The sequence below is a fragment of the Anneissia japonica genome, unplaced genomic scaffold, assembly GCF_011630105.1.
Source record: "Anneissia japonica isolate Jap-2015-1 unplaced genomic scaffold, ASM1163010v1 scaffold483_len1788099_cov177, whole genome shotgun sequence".
Classification (NCBI taxonomy): domain Eukaryota; kingdom Metazoa; phylum Echinodermata; class Crinoidea; order Comatulida; family Comatulidae; genus Anneissia; species Anneissia japonica.
In genome coordinates this window covers 826270-842338 of record NW_022682587.1, presented here as the reverse complement: position 1 = coordinate 842338, position 16069 = coordinate 826270, and the positions used below count along the sequence as shown (strand labels likewise).

General features: G+C 34.0%; 1 protein-coding gene across 1 annotated transcript in view; it reads left to right on the top strand.

The window, feature by feature from the left end:
• The window catches only part of LOC117104937 (UBX domain-containing protein 11-like), an 18454-nt gene extending 2453 nt beyond the window's left edge, over nucleotides 1-16001 (top strand). The window contains exons 2-4 of the mRNA XM_033246283.1: nucleotides 1354-1431; nucleotides 1970-2156; nucleotides 15648-16001. Of these exons, the coding sequence (XP_033102174.1) occupies nucleotides 1354-1431; nucleotides 1970-2156; nucleotides 15648-16000 (618 nt within the window). The 3' untranslated portion in view covers nucleotide 16001. The remainder of the gene's footprint in view (nucleotides 1-1353; nucleotides 1432-1969; nucleotides 2157-15647) is intronic.
• Nucleotides 16002-16069: the final 68 nt, after the last annotated feature.

Here is a 16069-nt window from a genome sequence, read left to right as displayed (position 1 = left end):
AATTGCACACAAAAATTCAGAGACTGATATTTTCTTAGTTTATTCTATGCTTTTCCATGGTAACGTCGAGTCGTTATCACTGGGCGCCGTACAAAGGGTACGGCTATGCATAACTCGGCCCATAGCAGCAGAACCGTGGGACTGTTCCTATAAATAGTTCTAGAAGAAGCAGGTACTGGCATTAAATTGCATTTATCCTGTCACTACGAATTTATTCCTCCATGCTCATGGAACAACATAAGTTTGGCCTGGTTATAACACTGGGCGGCGTACAAAGGGTTTGAGCTATGCATAACTCGGCCGGCAGCAGGATCAATGACACGTACACATTGATTCAGTCTGTATTTCCATAGCAGCAGAGCGTGGGAATGTTCCTATGAATAGTTCTAGAAAAAGCAATATACTGGCATTAAATTGCGTTTTTCCTGTCAATATTCATGGCAAAAACATGAGTTTGGCCTGATTATAATACAGTATAAAAGTGTATAGGAAATTTCAGTGGGTTTCGAGTCTTGGTATTCGACATTTCGGTTTTAAATTTTACAGAATAGCTCAATAACAAATGACAGGATATAGTATTAAAATTAATTCATAATAATGAATGAAACTTATGACAAAACATAGAAAAGAGGCTTGTCGATAAATTACAGTACATCAAAATCACAAGATAAACCGACGCAAACAAGTAGAGCAAAAACGTCGGAAAACGAACCTTAATTCGCGAAATGGACTCGTCTAACATTTTTAATCAGTATCTTGAACCACTCGTCAGCAACGCGAAGCGATTTTAATCCCCAATCACGCGTTTTAGACGGGTATCCGCGTTGCTTTATTTTGCGAGGCTCCCTAATATATTATTAACAATTCAATAACCCACTTTCTGCTTTGAAAAAATTTGGGTTCAGAACATTTTCAGGAATTGAAAAACATTTTCTATTAATAAACTTTGTTGCTCTTAGGGTTTTTTTTACCATCCCTTTACATAGAAGAAAGAAAAAAGTTACATATCAATTAGAAACCGTTCTTATTTAAACAATTTATAAGAACTTTTTTGTTGAAAGCCTATGCTTGATACAATTTTTACATCACTATATACTGTTTTTGAAATGGTCCTGCCATCCGTCAGCTACATTGTATTACACAATGATAGTGCACCTCAAGATACCGGGCATTGAGTACGGCTGGAAATAAATAGTAACATATAATAATAATAATAATCAAGATACTGTTAACACTGTTAAATTATATGTGAATCATCAAAGAAAGGTAAGTACAGTGTTCGTGAATGGTACATCGTGTGGTATAGCTCTCAATGAATGTTGTCCAGTAATCTTCAATAAAACTGTATTTCAGATGTGTATCCAGGATCTAACTGATGGATTTTTCCCAACGGAATTGAAAACACAATATCCTGATGGAACACCGTTCTTGGTAACGTGTAATATTTCTATATTCAAACTTTGAACTTCCCTGTTCATAATACAGTAGTATAAATAGTGAAGAACACCTTTCTTATATTTTCTGAGTTTCAACAAAATTGGAATCACTATTAGTAAAATCAAGATTAATTAATACCAAGCTTATCTTTGTCATAAAAAATTTAAAACAGTTTTGAAAAGAATTTTCTAACATATCTTTACAAAGACCCTGATTCTTAATAGGCGTCCCGCGGGCCAATTTTTCAGTTAGATTTAGTGATTGGTATTTTGAGGAAAGTTTCTTCAATATATCTTCTTTTATTAAATACAGAGATCAGAAAATTTTTCTGATTCTCAAACATTTTGCTGCTTGTGCACAATTATAATTTGCAAAAAATGGCTGGTTTTGCCAGACCTGGTCACACAAGTACAGTATTTCATACTGTGGCAACTCTGTCAATTCTGGATCTCAATATTCTGAACTAATAATGAATAGAATAAATTTTTAATAAAACTGGGTTATATAAGTATAAATTGTCTTACTTTACTAGGTAACTGATAAACGAGAAGTATACTACCAAGACCCACGGCATAGGGAATATTTTCCCGGTGCTGGCCAGACGTTAGGAGGCACCAAGGTACCAAGTAAACTCATTCCAACGAATCTTGATAAGGGAACATCAATGGATGCATCTACCATACATTCTAATATAGTAACTATCACTAGTGAAACACCAGGTAAGAAATATTCTGGACAAGATAAGATATATAAGGTAAACACTTTAATAATTTGGGAAATTCTTTGCTCGCATACAAAAATTACAAAAAAGATACATAGTACAACTTACAGCATCGGACTCGGTGTACCAGCTCGGTTTGACCCAAACCAATTCAGAGCAAATAGCCAGTAGAGTTTCTAAAGAAAGAAAAAAACTTCTGTTGGTGTTTGTCTTTATAAGCTTCGCTCACCTGCCAATGCTTACGTTACCATGTTTTAATTAGTTGCACTTTTTCACGAGAAACGCGCCCCGGATTAATTTAACCGTTCAAAAAAAAAAACGTGTTTTTGGCGTTATTCAGCAGAAACACGCCCATATATATATAAGACTACAAATCTTTGGCATTTGTCGATTGGTCGGTAATGGATTTAATTTGAGATATGGGTGGGCTCACAGTGGCCCTGACAGCCGATCCCCTTTCCCACCTTCTTGTGTATTGACCAATTGTGTGCCAAACTATTAAGTTGAACAAACTTTGCATGACTGATGAAAAAATGGTTTTGGCTTAAAAATATTCCTACACTGTTAGTCCTACCAGAAGACTTATTTCCGATGGGGTCCTTCTGGTGGTGATTGGGCCCCATACAAAAAAAAATCTATAGAATTCTATCAAAAAAACATTATAGAATGTCTATAGTATATTGTTTAGAAAGTCTATAGAAAATTCTATAGAAATAGCTATAGAAACCTTACAGAAGCCCACTATAAAAAGCGTATTAAAACTCTATAAAACTCTATTAAAAATCTATTAAACTCTATTAAAAATCTATTAAAACTCTATTAAAATTCTATTAAAAATCTATTAAAAATATATAAAAACAAAAAAAATCTATTAAAACTCTATAAAAAATATATTAAAACTCTATTAAAGAACTATTAAAACTCTATAAAAATTCTATCAAAAAACTGAAAATTCTATTAAAACTCTATAGAAAGTCTATGAAAATTTTATTAAAAACCTTTAAAAACTATAGAAAATTTATAAACAATTTTATAAAAATCATTTATAAATCTATAAATTAAAACATTTTAGAGAAAAAAAACCTACAAAAAATACATTAAATATCATGCGAATAGAAATTCTATACAATTTTATAGAAAGTGTATATAAATTGAATGATTGTCTATAGAAAATGTGTGTATTCTATAAAAAAAATTGTGGGTGTTGTGTGTTTTTGGACAATTCAACTGGTCTTCAACTGGCCCCAATTCCAATTGGTTTTCAATGGTCCCAGTTCCCACTGGTCTTTAATTTGTCACGTCCCAGTTCCAACTTGTCTTTATTGGCCTAACTTTCCACGGTTTCAATTCCTTGTTGCATATTAGTAACAATGGCTTTAATCAACTTCTGCAGACTTACAAAATACACTGAGTTCATATACAAACCATAATTTCTTTAATTAAAAACACCAACAAACATCATACGGTAGGGACATTACTTCCCCAGGGTCTCATTTACTAGCATACCCCTTCACATATCGTTTTGCTTATGTCTTACTGTTAAACATACTGTACCTCAAATTCAAGGCTATTCTAGAGTTCTTTGCTTTACAGTCCTGTTTAACTATGCATTTTTTCCGTAATTTAGTCCTATCATGTATTAAAGCATCACTAGAGTTTATTGTATAAAACAATATTCAAGATCCATTTGTGTTACAGGTGTGCACAAACCAGCATTCTTTGTGATATTGCAGCAGCAACTGTCCATAACCATGCCTTTCCTTGTCCGATGGTACCAACCTAAATTAATATGAATTATGCCGTTGAACAAATCTAGTTTGAAATATTGAATCACAGTGACTTGTATTAACATTTTTCGGAGTTTCACTCTTGCTGAAAGATATAACAAAACAAAATCTTTAAAAAGAATAATAATGGTCGACTTATATACAGTATGTAGAGCGCATATTATAGAAACCTCTATTAAATGTATTATATCCCTTTGGAATTATTGTATTGAAATAGGAGTGATATACCTAATGTAGCTAAGAGATAGCAGTTACCTTTTTTTTAATCAGAAGAAAATCATCAGTTCCATTTTTTTTTCTTTAGTTTTCAAAATAGCTTAGGCCTACATTACAATTTCAATATCCCTTAAGGCCTATATAGGCCTAATAAATTTGATTATTTGATTAAACTCCATCGTCTAACTACAGCATCATATATAGCATATTGTTAATATTAGTATAGGACAGTAAACTTGAAACGTAAACAAAACATATATTCACCTTAGAATGTCGGGTAATTTTCTGTTCCTTCACAGATACGTCTTTAAACACTAATACTTTCCTACTACAATGATTGAGTTGACCGGATTGAGTTTTCACTTACAGTAAAACTGAGACTTGAATATCCTAAAATAAGTCACCATTTATGTTATTATAGACCTAGTGATTACATTAACTTTCTGCAAAATAATGATACAATTTCTTACACCCCCCCTCTTCCCCCCCCCCCCCCCCCGTTTAACCCTAAAGTCATCTTTAAAGTATGTTCCGAAAGTATTTGTAGTGCATCGTACTGTGGTACAAAGCTTATATAATTGTATACCTAAATCAGGGAACAGTGAAATTACAATTTCACTGTCCCTGCCTAAATGAAGGAAATAGCCTTGAATTAATTCAAAGTATACTAAAATATTTCATGACCTGTTGGAAAAGATTTGGAAAGCTCTCTGGCAGTGAAGCGGATCAGAAATGATGTAGATTGCGGTTGAGTACATGTTAAGAAACTAGTTGGGGTTATTGTAACTTTAAAAAAATATTAACGCCAACAGAACGATCATCAGCACTACTTTCAGCGATGTGAAACTAAAACGTATTGATGTAGTACAGTACTGTATATTCACACAACATCATTCAAATCATGTAGAAAATATTTAAACAGCTTTAAAGAATCGAACAATAACATGCGTGTTGACATTACAATTGCTTTAGAAATCATCTTCAAAAGTAATTTTCTAAAGCATAGCACCATTGTACCTTAGTACTAAATGAAAACAATAACCTTGAAGTAATTCAAAAGATACAAAGCTGTTCGTGTCTTGTTTTGTAAAAAATAAATGATCTTGCAGTGAGGCAATTATGATGTATGCCAAAATATTTAGTACTAAGGATAGTCTGTACAGTGGTGCTATGCTCTAGAATATTACTTTTGAAGATAATTTCTAAAGCAATTGTAATGTCAACACGCACGTTATTGTTTGAATCTTTAAAGCTGTTTAACTATTTTCTACATGATTTGAATGATGATGTGTGAATATACTGTACTTCATCAATACGTTTTAGTTTCACATCGCTGAAAATAGTGCTGATGATCGTTCTGTTGGCGTCAATATTTTTTTAAAGTTACAATAACCCCAACTAGTTTCTTAACATGTACTCAACCGCAATCTACATCATTTCTGATCCGCTTCACTGCCAGAGAGCTTTCCAAATCTTTTCCAACAGGTCATGAAATAGTTTAGTATACTTTGAATTAATTCAAGACAATAATTCCTCAATTCGAACTACCGGTTCCATCATTAAAATACTGGTAGATCACATTAATTACACTCTATCTTCTTTAAAATCAAAACATTTAGTGTTATCTATGAGTCCGCAATACTTAATTAAATAGTAGGCCTATACCTTTCTTCGTGACCAGTGATCCAAATAAAATTACTGTATGCCAAGGGCTGTTGGGAAATTATGCTAAATTATACCAAATGTTAAATTTGATTCCACGACTCTGGCAGCTTTCTCCCGTCGGGGAAATTGGCCACTCCAATTCCTCCACTCTTCGCCGTCGGGAACATCAGACCTGATACACTCGACTCTGGCGGCACCACTGGGTATCAAGTAATAGTATTGAGAATAGTGTTGCTTTCATTTTAGGTGGGAGAAAGGCGCTTATTTAAACAACCATTAAATTTAACATTTGGTATAATTTAGCATAATTTCCCATCAGCCCTTGGCATAATTTGATTTGGATCACTGGTCACGAAGAAAGGTATAGGCCTACTATTCAATTAAGTATTGCGGACGCATAAAGAACGCTAAATGTTTTGATTTTAAAGAAGATAGAGAGTAATTAATGTGATCTACCAGTATTTTAATGATGGAACCGGTAGTTCGAATACATAACTCCACCCTTTCCCTTTTTCATCCACACCCCGACAAAACACCCTCTCTAACAAGGCTTGACGAATTAAACACTTCTTATGGCTACTAAATTCATCAATAGCTCAATGGGAACTGTGTTGTTGCTAAGGAGTTTCTTTTACTGCTACTATGATTTTTCTTCAATTGCTTCAGTACTTTTAAAACCCTTTTGCTCAGAACTTTATAGGCCAATTTGTAGAGAATAATTATAATTCAAAACTATCTTAACTTTACACATAATTGTCCGATTAAGGTCATTGAGCCCTCATCATAAAGTTAATGATGTGCTCTATTCATTTACATAAAAATTACCATTTTGATAGGGTACGAGTTTACAGTCCTTTTGTGATCTTGGGTCACATTTACCCAATATGGTAATACATGGTACAACACAAGATTTAAATATTTCACTCATTCACTTTTTGTCAGATTGTTCAGTCTTATGATCACATTCTTAAATATCTATCTTGCTTAGGAATACAAAAATTTAATAGCCTTCTTACCGCCTCCTTGTAGAGCTGAACGTTTCAAATATTCATTTCTTCCATATTTTCTAAATGTCTATCCGTCTTCTGCCAACAATTCCTCCATTTCTACTACTCTGCTACATCTATTGTTGAATTTTTTTATGATTTTTTTGGCCATTCAGTACACCGAGAGACAATCCCCTACTCTTTTCCAAAGAGTGTACTGCGTTCTTCAATGTGCACGTGGGCCATAATGCACACGGGACCAACGGCTTAAACGTCTCATCCGAAAGATGGTGCGCTATTGTATATTTCAGCCCTGTAGCTAAAACACAAGGAGAGGCAGCGATGGGAATTGAACCGGGGACCTAGAGATCTCCACGGTTCAGCGCACACACAGTGACTACCACCAGATTAGCCGACTGAGCTATTGTTAATCTGTAATGTAATCTTTAATGTTAGGTTTAATATTTTCTAGTACTAACATTATTGACAGCTCCTGAAACTGGTCTATTCTATTGTTTAAAGAAGCGTTTGCTATACGTAGACTACACCCTTTGCTTAACAATGGGCTCAGAGCTTCAAAGGAGCTATTTTTGTTTTTGTAGGTACCTTTGATCAGTAGAGTAAGAATGCTTTGATCTTTTGTTTAAATCACTGCTATGTCACCTACTAGAGGCAATGTTTTGATTGGTTATACACTTTTAATTGGTACTAGTGCATATAAGCTTGCTAATATGGATAATTTTTCATTCCTGATGGTGACATAATTAATGTCAAAATATTGAATCCCAACACGATGGCGTGCATTTCAATACTTGGAGTATGTAATATTATATTTTCTTATCTGAGATTAATCAGTTTACCTTTCAGTTTTCTAAGAATCAAGGTCGATATAATAGAAAAAAATATCTAGTTTCCTATTCAGGAAACGATACTTTACACACAGTTACACTTGCATAAAGACATGACAAGTTTTATTAAACCACTTAAACATTAAACTAATTCCAACAGTCAATTCCTAACAAATATTAATTTTGGGAGAATTAAAATTAAAGTGGTGGTGGTTTCGGTTGTGGAGGCACAATTTCCATCAGAGAGAGCTCTCAAAGGAGAACTCAACACATTCGTTTGGGGGAAAAAAATCATCAGTAAATTTTAAAGAATACGAGGCTCAGGGGCAGATCCAGAGATGTCCAAAAGGGGGGCCGAAATTTGGGCCGATCGAGACAACAATGTCCTACGGGGTCCGGGGGCATGCCCCGCGAAATTTGTGTGTTCTAGACGCCCGAAATTAACATTTGAAGCGTTCTGGGCTATCATTTTTTTCTTTTTCTTTCTTTTTTCTTTTTTTTACTTCCCAAAAGGGGGGGCCGGGGCCGGGCCGCCCCCCCCCCCTTAAATCCACCCCTGAGGCTGTAAGATCGATTACGGGCCTTAAGCATTCAAAATCACTAAATTGTTAGAGCTTCATTGGGGCTTTGCACCCTGGACCCCCTTCAGAGGTTCTGGGACATTTCCCCTCTTCTGCAATTGGGCAAATATTGGCGCCACCAATTTAGTTTTGTAAAATTTTACACAAGCAAGAAATAAATGATCATCAATAAGCAAGAAATAGTGAAAATGAAGTGTCCTATTCTTCTTTTTTTTTGCAGAAATTGTAATGAATTTAATGCCCTAATATTGAGCTGTAGTACAATTGTGGCAAAGACAAGCCAAAATTTATTTTTAGTTATTAATACAGGGAAAAACAGTAAAATGAGAGCTATAAAATGTAAAACAATCATTTAAATCTGACATTTCGTTATGAGGTTACAGGAGTTTAAACATACAGCTGTTTAAAGAACAATATTTGAGAAATCAGCCTTCAAAGTTTACGATTTCAGGCATTTCTTAGGCAGAAACCATCACCAAATCGTTAAAAATTGTTGCTTTAATATTGGAAATGGGGAAAATAACAGCATAGCATGATGTATAGATATGTAAAGTTAGTTTAGTGCAATAAAATAGATTTCCAAAATTTTGATATTCCAGCATGTTTTGGCCATTATCTCAGAAACAGGATTTGCCTCGCGTGAGTGGTTTGGCTTGTCTTTGCCACAATTGAAAATAGAATAGAAATTTCTGAAAAACTTTAACGGTCTTTGCGGCCAATAGGGGGATTTGGCCACAGAATCTCAGAATTTTACCTTAGGTCCACAAAGTTTAACAAGTTGCTTGAAACTTGGAGATTATCTTTCGCCTGTGACATCAACTCTAAAAATAATTTGGCCCTTCAAATAAATTAATTAAGAACCAGGGTTCTAAACTAATTTCTGCATGGCTTTAGCCAAGTGAATCATGTATTCCCCAAGCAAGTTTATTGGTGGTATTTTTCAGATAATTGTGCATTTGTGGATACATAGTATAATTTGAACTTGTGTATACTACTCGAATATTCTGGTGATTGGGCATTTGAAATGGCCATTTTTCTATAGTTGCCATTTGTAGCATAATTAGGCTTTTTGGACATAATTTGGACCCCTGTAGCATGTAGCATTAATGCTATGTATAATTTCATGAAAACATAGTAGCATAACATAGTGCAATAATTCATAATTGATGTAAATTCCATTACATTTAGAAAAATGAATTGCAAATAAAGCCTGAGAGTGCCATTTCCGAGCATCTAGAGGTGCCTATTTTTAAATTTTCTCAGTGACCTCACCTCAATGCAATTAGGTAAGGGGGTGTGGCAGTGAACTTGCTAAATCCGTTTTTAGACAGATACGCTATTTTGAATGCCATATGTACTGCATACCTGACTGCTATGTATATAAATACCACAATATCAGTTAAATCCACAGCAGTCATGTATATATTCACTATTTGAGGCATAGCATCTTTAGCATAATTTTACCAATTAGCATATTTCATTTGTCACAGTGCCACGCTGCCATTTTCACAGGACTGAATATATGATTAAGCAGCCACAGTACAATTACCTGTTCATTAATCCCATGCGAACATCCTTAAACTTCGATATTGCACTCAGCCTTAAGTAAATTGGATGCTGTTATTTCAATTTTTATAGGCCAATTTACATCCATAATCTTCAGTATTGATGAATAGACCTTTTGTACCACAGATATTGATCAAAATAAGATATGAGGTTGCTTTCAGAAATTTTAATAATCATGAGATCTTATTCTAGGCTCTACATGACGAAATTCTAATATAATATTTTCGTCATATCATGGCAGGCATAGAGTAATTACATATTTGCAGTCGGTTCATAATAGTACATTTTTATGTTGAGTTTTATTGCCCTGTCCATATGACATGCCTAAATATGGTGATGATGACATCGCATCATGACCATATATAGGCACATCATAACACATAGGCATAGTGTGGACAAATCTTGCTTTATGCTTCCATCATGGAGAAGTTGAGTTTCCATATGACAGTGATGTTAACAAAACCAGAATTATATCAAGCATAGAAAAAAATTATTAGAATGGAAAAACAGAATTTCAATGCAAACTATTATGCTCCCCCCCCCCCCCTTCAAATCATAATGACGAGATTCTCCTTAGTAACTGAGACAGCATTGAGTGTTCGGCATGCCACATTAATGTAATTGAGTAAATTGGTACTTAATCACCAATTACCTGTACATTTCCATTAGTGAAACATCCCCCATAGTACTTGATAGCAGGAGAAAAGTGACTTGTTATTTTCATGTGTCAAAAAATAAAAATTGTTACTCTTGCTTGTGATAGTATACTATTTGTGTATGGTTTTTTTTTTTTTTTTCTGATGTTTTGTACATTTGTTCCAATTCAGCCTCTGGCTGTCGTTTACAATCTTGGCTTTTTGTATGAATAGATGTACCTTGTATATAATAATGTAGTTATAAATAGATATAGGCAGAGTTTCAGTTGGTTAAATTTGATCTCTAATTAAGGAGGTAATATAATCTATCCTTGAAGTAATGAATTTGCTTATCTGTTAAATTCTTATAGAGCTTGCTTGTGTTTTGTTGTGCGTGGATTCTTTTTGGATAGTCACTTGGTAGCTGCTTTTTTTTTTTTTTGACAATCTTTGGATAGCATGTTTCCACTTTTTTTTTTTTTTGTAATATTTATGATAATCTGGAAATGAAATTGGAATGAATTGAAGACTGTAATAATCAAAGATGGTTGTTGAAAATTGTTGGCCAAAAAAAAAATGGCAACAGTTTATATTTTTTAGATAAGAACTTGTGTTTTCACATATCATGTGCCAAAGACAAGCCAAACCAGTCGCTCCTCACAAATCCTGGTTTGGAGATAATGGCTTAAACATGTTAGAATGTCAACATGTTTGTAATCTATTTTATTTCTGACATTAAGACAAAATCTTGTTATGATTTGGTTATGGTCTCTGCCTGAGAATTCTCTGAAATCAAAAACTTTGAAGGCTGATAAATCTGAAATAACTGTTTCTAAACAGCAGTACTGTATGTTTATACTTCTGTAACTTCGTATTAAATGAAATGTTGGATTTAATTAAATGATTTTTCTACCATACCATTTTACTGTATAACCCTGATAACTTAAAAATGTTATTTTTATTTTGTTAATTTTTTTCTTCTTTTTTTTTTCCGAGGAGTTACTGTTTTGGCTTGTCTTATTTATAAGCCAGACTTTTTTTATGCCTTGTTTCGCATACTTATGTTTTTTAAAGATTATCAGAGGAGAGCAGAATAAAAATAAAATAAAATTTTGTTTTCTTATTTGGCAAGTAGTTTTGCCAAAATCATCCTTGTAGGAGCGGTTGGCGCACCGGTTGTGGCTTGGACTCCCAACCTTGAGGTCGGGGGTTCGAAACTCTGGCTGTGCAAATCGCTTGTGTCCTTGGGCAAGGCACTTTATCTACGGTTGCCTCTCTCCACCCAGGAGTACAAGTGGGTACCTGGTAGGTTCCAACACAACCTGCGCTGATTACTAGCTGCAATATTATGGAATAATAATATAATTTCATTTACTAATTTAATTTGGTGTTCAATGTGTTCCATACGTGTTTGATCCAATGACCGGGGTAGTAATGTGAAGCACTTAGAGGCCTTGTAAAGGCATGAAGCGCTATATAAGAACGACATATTATTATTATTATTATTATCCAGACGAAGGAGAAAATAAAAATAAAATTTTATTGGTGAATGTAAAATAGGATGGTTAAATGCTTCAAATTTATATAATTAGGAAAAAATATACATATCTTATATTTAATAATAAATATAATGAAAACATTTTTTTTTTCTGATATTTCCACTTTTTCGTGGCGGTGGGTGTGCTAATTGGCCAAAAATAAAATGTTATTTTTATTCAAAATCATTATTTGCAGTCGGTGTGTTCACTAAACAAGGTATAAAAAAAGTCTCGCTATATCAGGAATAACGCTCAAGCTTGTTTTCCTGGTGGTAACTTCCTCAATGCCTTAGGGCTAATGTTTACAGTTGTTGACTTTGGCATAAAACACATTTTGAAGTTCTTCCAGGATGTAATTCAAATGCCGTTGGATTAAAAAGACAAACTGTACAATACAACTCAAAAAAAAAAATGTTTGAGAAAACTCAAAGTGTGCATTTCGAAAGGTCAATTATGCGAACAACTTCCAGATCAAGTCAATTCAGTTTTTGTTTTGCTATTGCAGCATACACTTTTTCATTGCATACACCCTTAAACTGGCTGGTAATGTATTAAAACATTTTTGTAGTACAAAAATGTTTTAATATATTACCAGCCAGTTTCAAGGTGTGTGCAATGAATATAAATATACAATATGCAGATGGTTTAGGCAATACTTTTCTTCTACCTTGTTTAGCAAACCCACCGGCCACCAATGATGATAATTTTGAATAAAATAAAATTTTACTTGTGGTCAATTAGCGCACACCCGCCGCCATGAAAAAATGGAAATTTCAGAAAAAAATATAAGTTTTTCTTTATTTTTATTACACCTGCCGCTGCCTTGAAATCTCCAAAATAAATTATATATTTCTTCCTAATTACATAAATTCAACACATTAGCTGCCAACGATGAGTATACTCGTCCCACAGGGTGTTGCTGAGGGCGCCATTGATCATTATACTCGTCAAAATTGGGGTAAAATTCTGGCGTTTATTACTTCTTTGCAGTTAACTGTGCCCCCTCTCGCCCCCTACCCCTAAAAAAATCATGGTCAAGTAGTTAAAAATCACCTTCACGCCCCCACATCACTACCCACATTTAAAGACTTCTAGATAGGCCACTGTTTCTTTGTTATACATTGTAGAACTACAGACTTAACAGGTGGTAGTTTGGGGAAGATAAACCTAGACGATAACCTAGAAATGGCTTACGTATGTTTGTTGTGTTATGTTGCCGGCAGTACACTCAAGCGGTACAAGTGGGGGGGGGCGCCCTTTGCACATACAGTATACCAACCAATGTAAAAAGCGGACGAGATAACTCGCACTTGGCATAGTCATTAAAAAGTGCTATCACAGTGCCGCAGACGAGTTTACTCGTCCCCTAATATTTTCCCGCCAATTTCTTAGACACATCATTTTGATGATATGTAACTAGATGAAATTTCAAAAAAGTATGTGTGTACATGTAAACTTGTTTTGACACACAGAAAGGAACTTAAAAATATGGTCTAGCAGTCAACGCGTTAAAGCATTTAACACATTACTACACTGTTTACATTCACCAATAAAATTTTATTTTTATTTTCTCCTCTGTCTGGATGTTTTTGGCAAAACTATTTGCTAAAAAAAGACAACAAAATTTAGTTTTTATTTCTTTTCCGCTACTCTGACGATCTTTAGAAAAATAATTTTATGAAACAAGGTATAAAAAAAGTCTTAGGCTTAGTTGGCATAGAAAATATTCCTTCTAATTTTAAATTGAAACCTATTAAATTAATATATACAATACAGATATTGAATTTTATTTTTCCAGTTTATTTGTTCAACACATATATGAGGTCTCACCACGAAATGAGACGCATCGTTGGTGAAATCATAGAGATATTCACCAAAACAATTTTAAATTGAACCTATTAAATTAATATATACAATACAGATATTGAATTTTATTTTTCCAGTTTATTTGTTCAACACATATGTGAGGTCTCACCACAAAATGAGACGCATCGTTGTTGAAATAATAGAGATATTCACCAAAACAGACCAAAGTCAACATTTTTACAAAATTTTGATTTTAATGTTTTTGAATAACTTGATACTTATATCTTATGATAGTATACTTTGAAAGTGAATTTTCTTGCCAAAACAGTGCTCTCTGCACATTTTCTGTAATTCTAGTCATATTATTTATACAGGTTAGTTTATCTTTGAGGCTGATTTTCTCAAAATGTGGTTCTTATACACCTAAAATTTAAATGCTCACATCTCTGGATTTACTTATAGTAGAGAAACCATTCAAAGACCAAATGAAAGCTTATAATGTGATCTACCCAAATATAATAAAAACTCAATTTTTAAATTTCTAACCATGAGACTCATTTTGTGGTGAGACCTCACATATAGTTTATTAATCCTTGGAGCATAGTGTATCATATGTGTCACAGGCTTCTACTTCAGTTCATAAGACTTACCATCATAAAAGCTGCTCTTCGTGAACATGTTTGATTTAACTGCTGGAGTAGAGAAAAGAACATATTGATTACTCTTTTTATATAGGAAATAAGATGATTTTTAATACAAATTATAATCAGCCAACCTTCCCGATTTCTCATTACTCAGCCACTAGGGCATGTGGTTCATTCAATGGTTTTGACGTCTTCTAATCTCTGCTTTGTAAAGTTCATTTCCAAAGCTTCTCAATTTGTCCTTGCATCAAACTATTATGTTCATAATTATTTTTTGCTCGTTACCGTGAGTACGGCTCACTGCAAGGATTAGAATACCCCAACAGAGAACTGAAGTGGTCAGCTGTGCTAAAGTACTAATGACCATGTATATCCCATGGAGCAGAGATGGGTTTATTCATTAAAAATGGCCTCCTACTACAAATTGCTTGCATCAGGGAATAAACATGTGATATTGACATTTTCATTTAGTACATCATACAACATTCATTTTGCAATTTGAATGATGGTTAATACCATCTGTAAGTGGAGGTATGTGGCCATGGAAATAGAATGCAGAGAGATAATGAGCCACTTGATATAAATTTGTGTAAAATAACATATGAAACGTAAACAGATAATATGTATATTTCATTCTGATCATAAAATTTTGAATTTAACACATTTGCTGCCAGCAACGAGTATACTCATCCCATAGGATGACTATATTCGTTGAAACCAGGATAACATTCTAGCGTTCATTACTTCATTGTTATGCATTGTAGAACCATTTAGATTTAACGGCTGATAGTTCGGGGAAGACACACCTAGACGATAATGTACAAATAACGATGTTTGGCGTGTATGTTACTATGTTGCTGGCAGTACAAAAGATTGCATGAGTGGGGGGGCACCCTCTGAACATATACCAACCCATGCAAAAAGAGGATGAGAAAACTCACACTAGGCAGAGGTTATAGAAATTATCGTCCTTTTCCAGCAACAAGTTTACTTTCCCCTTAAAATGTTCCCGCCACTTTATTAGATACACTATTTTGATGATATGTGACTTAATAACATTTAAAGAATATATGTTTGTACATGTATACTTGTTTTGGCACATGGGACAAAACCTAAATGGAAGGTCTGGCAGTCTGTTTGATAAAATGCAAAAAAATTATATTCAAAACAAATATATTTGAATACGTTTTTTTTTCTTTTTTTCCTTACTTGTGTAGCCCCTAAATTATCATTAGACCAGTTCTTGGAGAAGCTACCTCAAAGCATTGTGAAAAATGGCAACGTCATTGATATTCGGTCGTCTATCAGCAGCCAATTGGCGTCAAATTCTGAGTCGGGCCCTCAAGTTACCATCCTAGACACCCCTATTGTAAAATCAATCAAGGAACGTGTTAACAACCCCGCTTCAGCACATGAGAAATCTGCAAACAGGGCATCCCGTCCATCATCAGCTCGCAATGTAGCCACTCTACGCGTGAAATCTGAAGCGGGTAATGAAACGTACATTCTAAAGTTAGCATATGAAGATACAATAGGAGATGTTAGGAGGTACATTGATCAGCACAGGTAATTACTTTGTCAATTTTCATCCACATTTAATAATTTCTTTTTAGTTTAGTCTGAATACTTATACACATCT